Source organism: Eutrigla gurnardus (assembly GCF_963514095.1).
Source record: "Eutrigla gurnardus genome assembly, chromosome: 16".
In the NCBI taxonomy this organism is placed as follows: Eukaryota; Metazoa; Chordata; class Actinopteri; order Perciformes; family Triglidae; genus Eutrigla; species Eutrigla gurnardus.
Window position 1 is genome coordinate 19335895 of NC_139927.1, and position 16839 is coordinate 19352733.

The 16839-nt window shown below is 39.1% G+C and overlaps 2 protein-coding genes across 5 annotated transcripts in view; both read left to right on the forward strand.

Moving 5' to 3' along the window:
• Window positions 1–2065: 2065 nt before the first annotated feature.
• cox7a2b (cytochrome c oxidase subunit 7A2b) lies at window positions 2066–6967 on the forward strand. Its single transcript, XM_084031340.1, has 4 exons — window positions 2066–2186; window positions 2542–2631; window positions 5860–5944; window positions 6706–6967. Exons 1-4 carry the CDS (start codon window positions 2169–2171, stop codon window positions 6762–6764), a joined length of 252 nt encoding a protein of 83 aa, XP_083887466.1. The 5' UTR covers window positions 2066–2168; the 3' UTR covers window positions 6765–6967.
• Window positions 6968–10898: 3931 nt separating this feature from the next.
• The window catches only part of col12a1b (collagen, type XII, alpha 1b), a 132396-nt gene continuing 126455 nt past the window's right edge, over window positions 10899–16839 (forward strand). For 3 of the 4 annotated variants that reach the window (XM_084030848.1, XM_084030845.1, XM_084030847.1), the window contains exons 1-3: window positions 10899–11155; window positions 11926–12038; window positions 15808–15924. In XM_084030848.1, coding sequence (XP_083886974.1) covers window positions 11963–12038; window positions 15808–15924 — 193 coding nt within the window. In that variant the 5' untranslated portion in view covers window positions 10899–11155; window positions 11926–11962. The remainder of the gene's footprint in view (window positions 11156–11925; window positions 12039–15807; window positions 15925–16839) is intronic. The other variant, XM_084030846.1, reaches the window with a different exon arrangement.

Below are 16839 nucleotides of genomic sequence, written 5' to 3' on the forward strand. Positions count from 1 at the left end.
GACAGACAGGTAACCAGTCTATCACAGGGAGACATGTAGAGACAGACAGGTAAGCAGTCTATCACAGGGCTGACATGTAGAGACAGACAGGTAACCAGTCTATCACAGGGCTGACATGTAGAGACAGACAGGTAAGCAGTCTATCACAGGGAGACATGTAGAGACAGACAGGTAACCAGTCTATCACAGGGAGACATGTAGAGACAGACAGGTAACCAGTCTATCACAGGGAGACATGTAGAGACAGACAGGTAACCAGTCTATCACAGGGAGACATGTAGAGACAGACAGGTAACCAGTCTATCACAGGGAGACATGTAGAGACAGACAGGTAACCAGTCTATCACAGGGAGACATGTAGAGACAGACAGGTAACCAGTCTATCACAGGGAGACATGTATAGACAGACAGGTAACAAGTCTATCACAGGGAGACATGTAGAGACAGACAGGTAAGCAGTATATCACAGGGCTGACATGTAGAGACAGACAGGTAACCAGTCTATCACAGGGAGACATGTAGAGACAGACAGGTAACCAGTCTATCACAGGGAGACATGTAGAGACAGACAGGTAACAAGTCTATCACAGGGCCGACATGTAGAGACAGACAGGTAAGCAGTCTATCACAGGGAGACATGTAGAGACAGACAGGTAACAAGTCTATCACAGGGAGACATGTAGAGACAGACAGGTAACCAGTCTATCACAGGGCTGACATGTAGAGACAGACAGGTAACCAGTCTATCACAGGGAGACATGTAGAGACAGACAGGTAACCAGTCTATCACAGGGCTAACATGTAGAGACAGACAGGTAACCAGTCTATCACAGGGAGAAATGTAGAGACAGACAGGTAACCAGTCTATCACAGGGCTGACATGTAGAGACAGACAGGTAACCAGTCTATCACAGGGCTGACATGTAGAGACAGACAGGTAACCAGTCTATCACAGGGCTGACATGTAGAGACAGACAGGTAACCAGTCTATCACAGGGCTGACATGTAGAGACAGACAGGTAACCAGTCTATCACAGGGCTGACATGTAGAGACAGACAGGTAACCAGTCTATCACAGGGCTGACATGTAGAGACAGACAGGTAACCAGTCTATCACAAGGCCGGCATGTAGAGACAGACAGGTAACCAGTCTATCACAGGGAGACATGTAGAGACAGACAGGTAACCAGTCTATCACAGGGCTGACATGTAGAGACAGACAGGTAACCAGTCTATCACAGGGAGACATGTAGAGACAGACAGGTAACCAGTCTATCACAGGGCTGACATGTAGAGACAGACAGGTAACCAGTCTATCACAGGGCTGACATGTAGAGACAGACAGGTAACCAGTCTATCACAGGGAGACATGTAGAGACAGACAGGTAACCAGTCCATCACAGGGCCGACATGTAGAGACAGACAGGTAACCAGTCTATCACAGGGCCGACATGTAGAGACAGACAGGTAACCAGTCTATCACAGGGAGACATGTAGAGACAGACAGGTAACCAGTCTATCACAGGGCTGACATGTAGAGACAGACAGGTAACCAGTCTATCACAGGGAGACATGTAGAGACAGACAGGTAACCAGTCTATCACAGGGCTGACATGTAGAGACAGACAGGTAACCAGTCTATCACAGGGCTGACATGTAGAGACAGACAGGTAACCAGTCTATCACAGGGAGACATGTAGAGACAGACAGGTAACCAGTCCATCACAGGGCCGACATGTAGAGACAGACAGGTAACCAGTCTATCACAGGGCCGACATGTAGAGACAGACAGGTAAATAAAAAGTTAGGGGACGAGGAAGGTTTGTTTTGAAATAAACTTTATATGTCGTCATTTTTTGTTGATTGCATTTTCTATATAATGTAATAACGTTTTTTGTGTTTAGTTTTAATAATCTGAATATGCAAAGTAATTAAAGATTTTTAAAGTTATGTATGTTAAATATATCAATAAATCAAAATGCAGTTAAAGTTAAAGAAGATCGTTTAAAATAAAGGCTGTAGTTTATATTAAAAACTGTCGGTGGCAGCAGAGTGCACTGCTTAAATACAGTCTGCCATCAATACCCGCGAAAAAGAAGAAGAACCTGCAAGCGGAAGTCGTTTTCTGGTGTCCTTGTGTGAGAAGCGACTGTAGACGGACTGTCAAGATGTACAGAAGTGTATTTGTAAGTGTATTCTCTCCTACTCTAAGTTTGTGTTTGCTTTGTAGGCATGTTGTTTAACTCTGTATGCAGCTGTACGACCTGAATATTGGTGACAAATATCAAAGCTTGGCTACGTTTAGCTAGCTACAAACTGAGCTAGGGGTCAAAGTCTGGTAACGTTAATGGTAAGACGCGGCCGCCGGAAGAGTTAGCATTAGCTTAGCTTCCCTGCTAGATTCACTAGCATTCTGTCGCCCTTCTCCGCTAACACTTATCTGTAAATGTGGTCTAACGTAATTCTTGTTAAAAGCAAATGTAGTGTGTTGTCCGTGTCCTCCTGTGTGTGGTGACTTTGCATGTTTCCTACTGTTTCCAGGCGATCCAGCAGGTGGCGCGGCGGACCATCTCCAGCTCTGCCCGCCGGCAGGTGGACAACAAAGTCCCGCAGAAACAGAAGATGTTTCAGGTAAAAAGACAATAACAAACTGCTTAAATACGCATTAACTAGGTTACAAGACGCACCTTTTATAAGGCTGGCATTTTATATGACCTAAGATCAGCGGTGGAATGTCACAAAATACAAGTACTGTACTTGAGTGAACACTCGAGGTACTTATACTTTTATCATGCTACTTCATACTTCTACTCTACTACATGTCAGAGGGAAATATTGTACTGTTTACTTCACTACATGTTTTATTCTATTCATTCTTTACTTTATATATCCAGATGAATTTAAGTCTAACTAATAAATAATGATGTATTATTATAAATTAATAATTAAATTGTCTCCACCTTTACTAGCTGCAACATTAAATTGATGAACTCATTAATGCATCAATAATAATCTATGAATCTGAAATGGGTCATTCTGCATAACGCACATTTTTGATGCCAGTACATCTGTAAGTTTACATCAGTTTAGGGATTAGTAACCTCAAAAATACATTAAATTCCTCAAGCTGTGTTTTCTGCGATCGGAGGACTTTAAATCGGTAACTAGAGAATAGATTTACTCAAATACTCTACCTATGTATGATTTAGTGGTACTTGTATTTGACTTGGGTATTTCAATTCTATGCTATTTAATGTTTCTCCTCCACTACATCTCAAAGGGAAATCTTGTACTTTTTACTCTTCATTTATTTCACTGCTTTAGTTACTATTCAGATTAAGATGTATGAACGTAAAACATCTGAAGAAGAGTTAATAAAATGTGATGTTTTGGTTTTAAATAGAACTACCCAACATTTCAGGTGAAATGGAAACAACCAGTCAATTAATCGGTGAGAAGGTGAATTGGCAAGCATTTAGGTAATTTTCAGCTTCACAAATGTGACATTTTAATTATTAATTTAATAACTTGATCAACAAAAAAATCATTCTTTTACATTAATGCATGATTAATGATGATCCAATGCTATAATATTTAAAAGTCACAGGAAATGTTTCTATCTTTTAATATTTAAGTACATTTCCCTCATTCTACTTCTACAGATGTGCTGTTAAGTATAATTCTGTTATTCAAAAACCATTACATTTCCCAACTTTATTTCCTTTTTGAAGAAATCCATTTAGTAGTTGTCGCTTTTGTAATCCCAACTGTTACAGTGAACACGTTTTTATACAAAAGGAACAGTAGTCTTCCCATGTGTGCGACGCTGGGACCAAATACTGTGTGATCCACTGTGACTCACCTGTGTCCTTATTATGCACATTCCTGAGTCATCAGTGTTGAAGCAGGTATTTGCAACTTGATGAAGCCTCTCTAGCAACATTTGTGATTGCAGACCTGCCGATAATTGACTGTCTATCTCCTGAGTTTCAGTGTGAATGTTATTGGTCGTGAAGTTTGTTGTCAAAGTAAATTATTCCTGATGAACTGTAATTTCAGAAAACAAACAAAATCAATTGAAATATTTGTTTTTCCACACCTATGTTTAATTTAATTGATTGGTAGTTCTTCATCTCTTCCACACACTTTCCAACTTCACTAACCTTACAATGGCTGCTGCCACAGAATTATTGAACCTGAGTCTCATGTAATAGTTATGGGAACTTTAACTGCTCATCGCCCCTAAGAATCCAAATGAAGTACTTCAAAGTTGTCTTGATATGTCTTCAAAGCCACAGGGAATAAATAAGAACACACATAAGTCTTAAAAAGGCTAAATGCAGCCGTATAATGGCTTTTTCCTTTGACAAGGTCAAGGAAATACTTTCTTTGGCAGCAGAGGACGGTTGGCACAGAGACCGAAATATGTTGCAGAAAATTGAACACAACGAAAATAACTACTGTACAAGTTTCTTCTACATTTTGAGTCTTTATGGCTCAATTTGACATGATTATACCGTATGTTGGACATGCTGAATAGTGCACGTTTCCATTTCTTTAGCAGTGGCTCTTCTCATGAAGCCCTGGAATCATTTTAGCTCCGAAGATAAGTAGCCAGTATGTGATAACGCTACTAATTATGCATGTTGTAATGTATGTTTGATCTGCAGTGAATTAGTGCCTAAATGCAGCACTTATTGAGCTTAACAGTAGTCGTCTCCTAGTCGTTTCTGATGCTGCTTTCACAGCTTAAGCAGCCAAATGTCATCACTGCTTGGGTTTTAAAATAAAGAACTTTCAGATCTCGTAGACTAAACAAACTAGTTTTATGGCCGGTTTGTTCTCAGATGCTTGTTTTGACTGCTGGAATATGCTTTTTATTACGTCAGTAAGAGTTCCTGCAATGATTGAGTCCAGCCTGCACGATGAACACTATGCAAGCTTTTCTCTTCATTTTAAATCAAAAATGGCAAAAGTATGTTGATCAACGATAAAAACGAGCAGACTGACCTCTTGGAAATTTGTAAGAGGGTATTTAGTGCTTTAGCAGTTAGAAAACATTTTATAAAAGTACATTTTCTATCATAAATGCAAAGTACATATTACATGTTACATATAAGTGCAATATATTTTTTATTGCCAAAATAATATTTACTTCCAGATTGACCATAACAGAGAATACATATGATTTTTAAATGTAGTGTTGCAGTTGTGAAGAATCATTTACAAATGCTTTGCCATTAAATATTTGTTCTGGCTGTAGTCAACAGGAGAACAAATATATAATGGCACAGCATCTACATTTAAAAATATGCATTCTCTGTTTAAAAAAAAAAAAAAAAAAAAAAAAAAAGCCTTTATTTAAAAGCCATACATAAATGGAGCAGATTGAAAGGGGGAGGGAAAAGTGTATAGTTAACAAGTTTACTGGTGAACACATAAGCTGCGCATTCAAAATACAGCATGTATATTTCATGCATAGTGTATAAAAATACGCTGCTCATGTTTCGCCTTCAAGAAAAGCCTGGAAATGATATTTAGTGATGCAGCATCCGGATGAAAATGGGGAAACTTTTAGTTTCTTTAAATTGGACTGTGCTCTTTGTTGAGGCTCACTTTCCCCACAAACCTGACGTTTCTGTGCGTCACGCTCGGTGCTGCTCGGTGGGCCTTCACCCAAACTGTTGGTTTGTAGTCCGCACATATAAGCTCTTTAGATGTGGAGGGGAGGAGATCTGATCAAAGTGAAAACCTTTTCAATGAGGTATAAAATCTTTATGCAGACTCATCGTAGCAGAGCTTATTAAAAGCCACTTTGTTGCTGTTTCTAACTTTTCCTGATACGTTTCTCACCTGCAGGAGGATAATGGGATGCCCATTCATTTGAAAGGAGGGAGCGCCGATGCTGTGCTCTACAGAACAACGATGGCCCTCACCATTCTGGGTGAGTAAAAAAAAAATGTCTCGCAGAATTGCTAAGTGCTGTTTCATTTATGATGGGTGGGGTGAGCTAGTCATCAAAAATCCCCAAATTTGATGACATTTATGTAATCAAAGCAATCAAAAATGTACTTAGAATTTACCACAAGTGAGATTTTGCTATAAAAATGCTCTTTTGGACCTATTTTTAGCATTTAACAAGACGTCCCTGAACTATTAACACAGGCTGTCTGAAAATGTCTTTTTTCTTTGACTGTCTTTTTAAAAGCTGATGCTTCGTGTTATAAATCAATTGTGAGTGTAACATTTGAAAATATTCCCCCAAAACTTGTATTTGTGCAACTTGGCATGTTTAAATAGTGTTTCCATGTTATTCCCCAATTTAAGGTTTAATTATTTAGAGATCCATTTTTATCTCCAAGGTGTGAAAATTGTTATTCAAAGCACACATTTTATTTTTAAGTATACATTTCATAATTTATTTTGTATATCTTTTTCTTTAAATTAAATCTAGACTTCAGATGCTACAGCCATTTCTAAGAAAACAAACAAGTGCTCATTAATTTGTAAGCAACAAGTGTTTAAGAAACTAAAGATGTGATAAATAATTTCCTGTTGTTTTAATAGTTTAACATTCAGGTCAAACCACCCTTTTTAATGTACCTGTTCAACAGCCGGTCCTTCTAATCTGATCTGTTTTCCTTTCACTTTGAATTACCTTGTTGTTGAACGGTGCTTTACAAATAAATGTGCCTTGCCTTTCAGGAGCTGGATATGTTGTGTATGAACTGGTGAAGGCAGCGTTCCCTCAGAAGAAAGACTAAATCCACTGCTACTGCTGTTTACCTCAGTTTTAAGAAATCGGCCAGCCACTCTCTATGTAAAATAAGATAATGCTCCGTCTGTGCCGGACTGCGTGTTTCCTGTCATAATGGGATATTGTTTCATGTTCATGGGATCAATATTTATTTCTTGCAAACTCTCTGACCTGAGGATCAATAAAAAAAAAAACCTCTCATGACCAAAATGTTTGTCTTTGATCACTTCATTTCTTTCCATACCAGGTTTTAAATATAGTTTGTAGTAGTATTTGTTTCACTAATCAAACAACTTCATTGATTTCAATACAATTTTAAGACACTCTTGTGCTGTTTTGATGAACATCTCCTGATTTTGCTCAATACTGAAGAACCTGACCTCATTGGGGCTTTTTCTTATGTACAAAGTGTCTCCAATGAGACTGTTGTTCCTTAAAATTATGTGGTTTGTCTCTGCAACTTCTTACCCATTCTCAGTCGATGGCAGTGAATTAAAAAAATATACTTTGTGGTTCTCACAGCACTGGGAAAAATACTTAAAAAATGTTTTGTTTTGTTTTATCAGAAAACACCAAACAGTTTTCACTGGCACTACTTTCCACTGAAGAAAGTGCAGTCCAAAACAAACTTGCAATAAATCCTCCATTCATAAAGGTTAAAATGTTCAACTGTTAAAGAGTTGTTGACTTTTTGAAAATTTTGGAGGATGTAGTTTGTGGTGTATTGTGTTATATTGACCGTTATTTATATTATTTTGTCCATTCCATTCATATCTGAGGATAGTTTTTTTTCCCATCTCCCTTTTAGTGTATGGATGCTGGGCTTCTTAGTTGAGTGAGAAAATACAAATCCATCCATCCATTGTCTACCGCTTATCCTGTATTCAGGGTCACGGGGGGCTGGAGCCGATCCCAGCTGTCATTGGGCGAAGGCAGGGTACACCCTGGACAGGTCGCCCGTCTATCACAGGGCCGACATGTAGAGACAGACAACCATTCACACTCACATTCACACCTACGGGCAATTTAGAGTCATCAATTAACCTATCCCCAGAAAATACAAATTCTAAATTAAAATTGTAACTACTTGGCCCTTTTAAACAATTACAAGACTGAAACAACACATGTTCAACTACACAGCACAACATTAAGATGGCAAATTATGAATGCATCCCATAAACCTTGATGAACTGATGTGTTATTAAATGTGTCCTATCCTCTTCAGCACCAGTTTAGGGTCATAATAAAGTAAGTAACATCTATCTTGTTGTACGGTGTTCACTTAGTACCAAACCATGGTTTCTTTGAAATGTTGCGGGAAGTAAATGCTTCATAATGCTTGAAAAAAAAGCAGATACCTGCACATTTCCAACTAGCAAACAACTTCCTCTGTGTGTGTTCCCTTTTTGTCACTAGAGGGCGACCTTTACAAAGAAATCAACTGGGATTCTCACAGAAAGAAATCTCCGTAATTATTGTTCATGATGATAATTATTAACTACCACACCTGTCCATGTGTACATAATCCTGTATGAAATCCACTGCTTCTGTACAAAAGAAATCCAACAGAAAACTCACGGAATATAAATGCTTCATTTAGCTGGGTGGATTCTTGCCTCTTGTCTGTTTTAATTTAACTCTAACTGCAGAAATGCACGTAGCCCCGGGCCTGTTCTGCTATCAGTCCACACCCGTCTCAAATCATTTAACGCTTTAGAGTCACCAGAAGAGCTACACCTCTTCTACCAACTTAGAAAAAACAAAACAAAAAAAAACAGCACTGATTGGACAGAGCTGAGGACCAGGAAGAGACGCCCCGATACCTGCTAAGCAATAAACATCTGCCCTGATATTTATGTGAACATTAAAAGATCACTTCTGAAGGTCCCTCTGCCACCAGGGGGCGCATAGGCATCGTTTTACTAGCCAAATAGTGATTTACAATTTTTAAGATTATGACAATTAGCTCTCATAAAAATATGTTTGGGTGCTAAATGAATTTGTCATTTTGATCCACTTTAACACATTTTGGAGTTCAACACATTTTGAACGACACTAAGTTTTGAGATATGGGGAGCTATAACATTTTGGATTATGACACACACACACACACACACACACACACACACACACACACACACACACACACACACACACACACACACACACACACACACATGGGGACACACTGAATTTGGGGATTCTGATAAATAACTTTCCTAAACCTTTATATATGGTGCTGTGACCAGTTTTGTAACAATTACTGAGGGAACACTTAATGCATTAGACAAATTCTGTGAAATAAAGATACGGGTTGGATTTAAAGGCATGTAGATCATTGTAGAACAGGGAAGCCCAGTTACCAGAGCCTTATAAAGAGAGAGTCATGTCGATGGAAGTTCAAAATGTTAGATCATCACATGATTCAAGTAAACTTCAGATAGTTCCAGGAAGTGCTTGGCAGGCAATTCAAATGCGTAAACACCGGTAGAAATGGAGAGACAGAACTGCGATTTATGGTAAATTAGTAGTCAATAAATTAATTGATGTACTCACTATATGGCACTGCCAAAAACTACTGATTAGTGGCCAAACATTCAGTCTGTAAGTTTCATTTAACTAAGTTTTTGTCAAATTCTTAATTATTTTACCATTACTTGAATTTGATGAAACGTGGGGCAAACTACGCTAACTAAAGGCTTCACAACCCTGGCTAGCTTATCAAAGCTAGCTAGCCACTAGCAAACTGTTCACAGCCTACACAAGATAACTATTGACCAGTGTCATAACATGAATAAAGCTCATCATGCTTGTTGTCTGTTATCATCATGGTACATGGATGTATTGTTGAATATTTGTCCGACTACAAATGAGACCAGAATTATTAGCTAGCTAACAAATGCTCTTCTCCCTTTGTTGAGACATGTAAAAGCTTTGAAATTCACAGTGGTATTAACTCAACGCTCCAAGATGTTTCTATGTTGTGAAAACGAATATTTCTGGGTCTGCTTGTAAACATTTGGGGACAAGAACACAAACTGCACGATTATGAAAACGGATGATTTGAGAGTACTAACATCTTTAGATGATGTTATATTTTGGGCTGGTACACTGTTTTTTTTATTGAATAACTTCCCACGCAGGCTCGGAGATATTCCTGCTGGGAGGCACAGTTCTATAAACCAGTCATGGTCCGCTCCCCGCAGTGCAACGTAGAGGCTAAGCCCCGCCCTTTCCGCGGGAACACCATGGTACCCGATTAAAGAAAAAGAGTGTAAGGCAATTAATAGGGAGAGACAAATCATTTTTGGTCATCCTTTATTCTCTGCTTGCTAAAAAAGACTCGCTGGATGGGTCAGGTAAGATAACTACATTAGTGACATAGGCTATGTAGCTAAATTCGCTAGCTAGCGAACTTAGCTAGTTGACTTAGCTAGCTAGCTAACCGAAGTGGGTTGGTGAAGTAACGGTTGGTGACGTACATTGAGCGAGATGAGTCATGTAGTTCACACTAAACGCAATGATACTACGACACACGGAGACTTTCTGGACGTGAAAAACTATCCTTTCAATTGACAAATGTTCTCATGGTACAATTCAAATGCGTCTCTCGCCCTTGACCACCATTGGGGACACCAGAAAGGGCGCAACTTGGCCTCCCTAGGTAAGGTTGGTTGTTGCCATAGATATGAATGAATGGTTGTCAGTCCTGTGGTTTGCTGATGACTTGGCCACTTTAATTTGTCATTATTATAGTTTATGCAGCAGCTGCTGCTTCATCAAATCCTGCTGAGGACCCCAGACACGCTCCTGTCCCCTGAAATGCGGAATGATTAATTAAAAGGGGAAAGACTGACTTGGGGTTTAGTTTACCAGACTGTGTAATATTTTCCCGTTGATTCACGAGATGAAAATAGGGGGTAAAAGCCTCAGTCGGTCCCCCTCCGTTCATCCCCCTCTTCCCGAAAGCCAGATCTGCGCTGCTGTCTCCTTGTGGCCGAGGCGCACAGAAGCCCTCCATCACCGGAAAGGAATGCAGAGAACTATGTAAAAGTTTCCGAGTGTGTGTGTTCGTCGCTGCGAGTGTGTGTCTCCAAGCACTTTTTGAGGTTACACATCATTTTTCGGGCCGACTGGATGTCGTAAGAGCTCACGGCGGGGCAGGCAGAGCTGGGAGCAGCCCCCCTGTTAAGTAGCAGATTGTGTGGAGAGTCTTCCCACTTGGAAAGAGGCTCGCCGACGCGTCTGGGAACCAAAAACCCGCTGAGCTCTCCGACTTCACTCCCGGACCACCTCACTCTCCCTTTTCTCAGGTTGGGGTGTACGACAGAGATTTAAACTTTTTCTTTTTTTCTTTCTTGAAACAAAACCAAAGAAATTTGGCAGTCTCCTCTTTAGGTCAGTCCTGCATGATTTTAGATTTTTTTTTGATCAGGTGAATTATTTAAGTTCTACGCGATTTTATCACACGTAGATTTTTATAATTTCCCACATCTTTAAGGGGCTCTTATTTCCAGACTTTATAACCTCTAATATTTCAGTTACCATCCAATTTCAATCGGGATATTTCAAGAAACGCCTGGACTATATTGGCATTTGGGTGCGTAATTGCGCACAGCGCCGGGATTTGGAGCTCGTTATTCTGGACTGCGGGAATACGTTCTCTCCGTTAGAGTGGGCTGTATCACAGCAGCAGACATATCACATACTAAATTGGACCCTGTGCTGTGCAATTGCACCAGACTTTACGCTGTTTTAAGAAGGGAAAACGCGGAGAGTGATGAGATATATTCGCCTTTGTGCGCCTTTATGTTTTCCGTGATAATCCGCGTTATTGGTATTTTAAAGCTGTTGAACTACGGATGTTTGGTCCTTATTCACTTATCCAAATAAAGTCTGTCATGTAATATCCTTTAGCTGTCTGTGGAGCAGTTTTTAGGAGCCAAAGGATTGTGGAAATATGATTTTGATCAATATTTCTTCCCTGAAAGCTGCATTTTTCAGTGGATTTCAAGCCAGATGCAGACTTAAATGCTAACAGATTTACAAAGGGCAGGTGATAGAGGACTGACGTTCACATTCAGTTTGCTTGAAGGTCTTGTGAAACCCTGAGGCTGCTGCGGGGCTGATGTTAAAAGGTCTAACCGCCTCCTTCGTTCCTCTCGCAGCTTCCATTCATGTGCTGCTGAGCCAGAGGAGCTGAAGATGAAGAGCAGCCTGTCTCTGGTGGCGGCGGCCCTCCTGGCACTGCTGCTGTCCTCCTCCCAGGCCCAGGATCAAGGTAAAGCCGCTCTTCCTCCTTTTCTCTGTGATCCAACACATCTCACTTCATCTACTCTCACCTCTGCCTTTTGACTCCAATGCTGCTACATATTTAGTCTTAATAAAATGTATCACACAGAGAAAGAAAATGTGTTTGTCAATTGATTTGTTTGAACTGATTTACCCTTTCTGCCCCTGGTTTAACCTTTTGATTGATGATTTCTTTGCTCCACTCCAATAGTTCCAGTTTCTAGCAGGAATTTATAAGAGTTCCTCTTGAGGAGAAAAGCAGTTCATATATCTGGTTTGAATTAAGGGATAGGAGTTTTTTTTTTTTTTTTTCCAAACCAGTAGCACCTCAGATGTGGCGTTAGCCATGAATGTAACTTGCTTAGATTTAAACATACAATCAAATATGATCATCAGTTGGAGATTAGGCAACCATTATGTGAAAAAAATCTGTTATATTGTTCGAAAAGCTTAATTATTTTGCTTTTCTCCCTTCAATAATTAAAAAACAAGCAGTCTGGTGCTTCATTTATGACACCAATTTTCATCCATCAGTCTTGAAAGAGAGAAATCCATCTTAAAAACCATCCTAAAGAAAAAGAAACCAGGACAAGCACGTATTTCAGCCACTTCTGCATCCCACGTGAGTCTGTAGAGCTGAAATCAATGTCTGTCTTTGGGTTACGTGGGGCAGATGTAGTTTGATCTGTTTTACACTAGGAGGGGCCCTTGCTTAAATCCACCATCTTTTACTGTAGCCTACATTTCTCCAGCTTCCAAAAAAAAAAAGGACGGCACACTGCCAAGTTTCCTCCCTACGTCCTTTCTCCTGATGGAACGGAAAGACAAAATATGAGTTTCACATTATTTTCCAGAGGTTTTGGAGGTTAGGAGAGGAGAGAATTTTCTCCTCTGTGCCTCTGGATTTTCTCTCAGGATAAAAAAAAATTAAAAACAGAAAGTGCAGAAAAAGCTCATCAAATCACCAGGCGGAGGAGAATCTTTCTTTTCTCTCCTTCCAGGAGAAATACTGACCTCCTGTGACCCCTTTAATGACCCAGGGGGGCCCCTCCAGAAGTCACTGATAGTCTGACGTGTTGGGGCCAGAGTTATAGGCTCAAACACTTTGAAGGGACAAAAACTCCAAACAGGAAGCCCTCTGCTCTAAACTGTCACATTTCAGGTGGAAAAGCTACAAAAAAAGGAGTTTAGAGCAGAGGCCTGGATGCTGAAAGCTTCAAAGAAAAGCTCCAAATGTGTGTGTGTATTTGTACAAGTGTGTGTGTGTCTGGTTTAAGAGGAGGAGTTTTTTGGGGTAGTTTTCTGTCCATTTGGAAACAGAAGCAGCAGCCCGCAGCCCTTGAATTGACTCACCAGGTTGGTGGTTCATCCATTTTTGACGTCCTGTCACCCTCCCGGTCAAGCCTGGACCAGGTCAGCTGACCTTGAGTCCTGGCTTTACGACAATATTTTACTATGATATTCTTCACCCCCACACTAACAGAGAAACTGGTTGGCGGTCTAGAAAAAGATTCTAATCTTTGTGCTCGAGCTAGCTTGTATATATTATTATTATCAGATTATGTTTTGTTTTCGTTGGATGATTTGATTGTGTGTTCCGTGCATTACTTCAGGAGAATCTGTGCAGCTGCAGACTTTCATAAAATGAGCTCAAAATGTGGAGCTCAGATTACTGTTGGATTAATGTTCCTCAGCCATGAAACAATTAAGAATTAGACTCACGTTCCCACCTGTTTTTGAGAGAAAAGTCTCAAAAACTAGAAAATATCCAGGGACAACAGATTCTACATTAATCATTGATACTACATTTTGTTTTGAGTATTGATCATACAATCAATACAAATAAAAAATTGTCCGTCTCATTTTACGTCATAATTATTTTATTATCAAAGTGTAGTGAAAAATGTTGTGTGATGTTTGTGTTTTATATGATTAAGTAATTACCAGAGAACAGTAAAAAAGGATTGGCTTATGTTCAAGTCATTTGGTGGGAATGAAATATTTGGGAGCAGTCAATTAATGATGCATTTCCCCCAGAAATCATTATTATCGTTACATCGTTAATCATTTCTTGTTGAAAAACGGATTATTGAAACGATTAAGCTCACTCAGAACTAGGCGTGTAGTTACATACTGTATTTAAACTTGTCATGCAGTTACTTTAAGTTGTTTATTGTCGACTTATTTTATTCATTTTAAGCTTATCAAGCTTTAAATGTCCCTCAAGTGAGTCTTAGCCAGTAAGTCAGTGCGTTATATTCAGCTAGATAGGTGCCCTCTTACCCATATTACATTATGATCTCCGTATCAACCCCAACCTGAAGAATATCATTTTAAAATATTTAAAAAATAATAATCTGTGGTCTCTCGTGTACATGGAAACTTTATGTCCCTTGCCCCAAGTTGTTGTTGACAACTTTTCATGTACATGTGATGCATGTAATCCTCCATGTCCGTGACAAGTTTAATCTCTGTGCACTTTTATCTTATTTGTTGGTTAACGTCACAAAGACCAGCGGTTCTTAAATTATAGTCCAGATCCAAAAAATGATTGTGTAGAAAAAGTAGAGGAAATATTCTGCAACTATGTGTAAAAGTGTAAAAATGACTAGTTTAAGAACCTCTGGTGCAGATTTTTGGGAAACATAAACAGAAAAAAGATGTACACATGTCTTCACAGACATTGTGTATTCTTTTATGAGGTTTGCAATGGAGATGATGATAGTGATCAATTAGATCTTTACCCATTGTATAATCAATACTGGAGAGTTTCATCAGATTTCTGTGTTTTTGTTGTTTGTCAATTCAACGTCATGTGTTGGATTGAGGTCATGGACAGTCTGCAGGATGTCAGCCGGTCCATGTTGTGGTTTGTTGGCGGGAAACTTTCTTTTATTTTTTATTATCTTTAAGTGGCTGGTAATTTCTAGAATCAATAAGTTCTTCCACTACATCACCAACTAAAGAGATTTTATAAAAAAAATGTATTCCTCTTATATTTAAAAAAAAAAAAAAAAACTATATTAAATTCCTCAGATTGAACTGGTCAATTTTAAATCTCAAAAGTTAAGTAAAAAAGTCAAATTGCTTACTTGGATATGTCAAACAGAACATCAATTGGTTGGATAGATATCTAATAATAGAGACTTGATTGCCATTCCGTCGTAGCCTGGATGACGTTTCGAATTCCCAATAATAATCAAATTTGAGCAATGTAACTTGAACTTTTTGATCTGAAAATAACTAACTCAATCTCAGTATATTGAAATAATTGCATATTTGTTTTTATATTGGACACTTGAATTTTCTTTGTTAAGCTTAAAAGCTTTTGAATGCTCAAAACATGAAATTAAAATTGGCCTTTGTTAGCTTACGTAGATCTGGTCACAGCCAAGATTCACCATAGTTTGCATCTTCCCGCCCTGTTTGTGTTTCCTTCTTGAATGTTCTAAACTGTAGGAAGGTAGTGTTGTGTTGTTTTGTTTTGTTGTGTTTCCTGTCTCAGTGTGTTGTTGCTTGAGTTGTTGACTGTGGCTGCTGGCCACACAAACTCAAACGGAGGTCATTTTTTTTCTCCAAAATGGCTTTCCTGACATCTGTAGTTTGCTTTGTCTTACATGTTGTTTGCTCCAACAGTGAACTTGTCAAACTTCACCCTGGAAGTGTTGACTGTTGGGAAATCCCTTTATACTTCACATTACAATACATCCACCTCCTAAAGCTGCAGGATTAACTGTGTTTACCGTTTCTCTTCACAGTCGACCCTCCGTCAGAATTGAGGTTTAAGATTTTAAATGGGAACACGGTGCAAATGATCTGGAGCAAACCACAGACGAGGATACAGGGCTACAGAATACAAGTGACCTCAGACACAGGTGGGTGCTCGTTAAACCTGCGAGTTATGTCCTGCCAAGCCCGTAACATTAGAAGTGTCATAAACTCCCTTAGACATCAGTCTGCCTGGCAAGACTCGACACTCCCCGCAATTATCTGAAGATTTGTGCCGACACATGTTTGGCTCCAGGAGCCAATGATGACAAAAAAAAAATTGGGGGGAAAAAGAAAAATATTATCACTGCCACGGAAAATTGTCAGAATTGGTTTAGCTCAAGAGTGAACATAGTACGTCAGAGTTCATTAAATGGTTTAGAAAAAAAAACCCAAGCAGAGTCATATCGGCTCCCTCGACACTCAACTCAGTAGGTGTATGATTTTCTTTTCTCGGTATGGTAAGGTTTGCCCTTTAGTTCCAATGAAGAGAGATCCCAATGGTACAATGTGCAGTAATACTTCCTCTCTGTGGTAATAGGCTTCAACTTCAATAGGCCCCCATTCACAAAGCAGCCTTTTTGTTAAGTTCAACCGTAGGCTAGTTATAAGTAAGTGTTTATTCAATGTATATTTGTATTTAATCCAGGTGTGTCTTTTCCAAGCTAATTTAACTAGCTAACTGACAGAACTAATGTTAGCTTGTATATTTATATTTAATCCAGGTTTGTCTTTACCTAGCTAACTTAACTAGCTAACTGACACAACTAATGTTAGCTTGTATATTTATATTTAATCCAGGTTTGTCTTTACCTAGCTAACTTAACTAGCTAACTGACACAACTAATGTTAGCTTGTATATTTATATTTAATCCAGGTTTGTCTTTACCTAGCTAACTTAACTAGCTAACTGACACAACTAATGTTAGCTTGTATATTTATATTTAATCCAGGTTTGTCTTTACCTAGCTAACTTAACTAGCTAACTGACACAACTAATGTCATCTTGTATATTTATATTT

Excerpts from the sequence above, each read along its gene's own strand:
- cox7a2b (XM_084031340.1), top strand. Across the intron at positions 2,632-5,859 it reads AGAAACAGAAGATGTTTCAG|GAGGATAATGGGATGCCCAT; the intron begins GTAAAAAGACAA and ends TCTCACCTGCAG. Across the intron at positions 5,945-6,705 it reads GATGGCCCTCACCATTCTGG|GAGCTGGATATGTTGTGTAT; the intron begins GTGAGTAAAAAA and ends CTTGCCTTTCAG.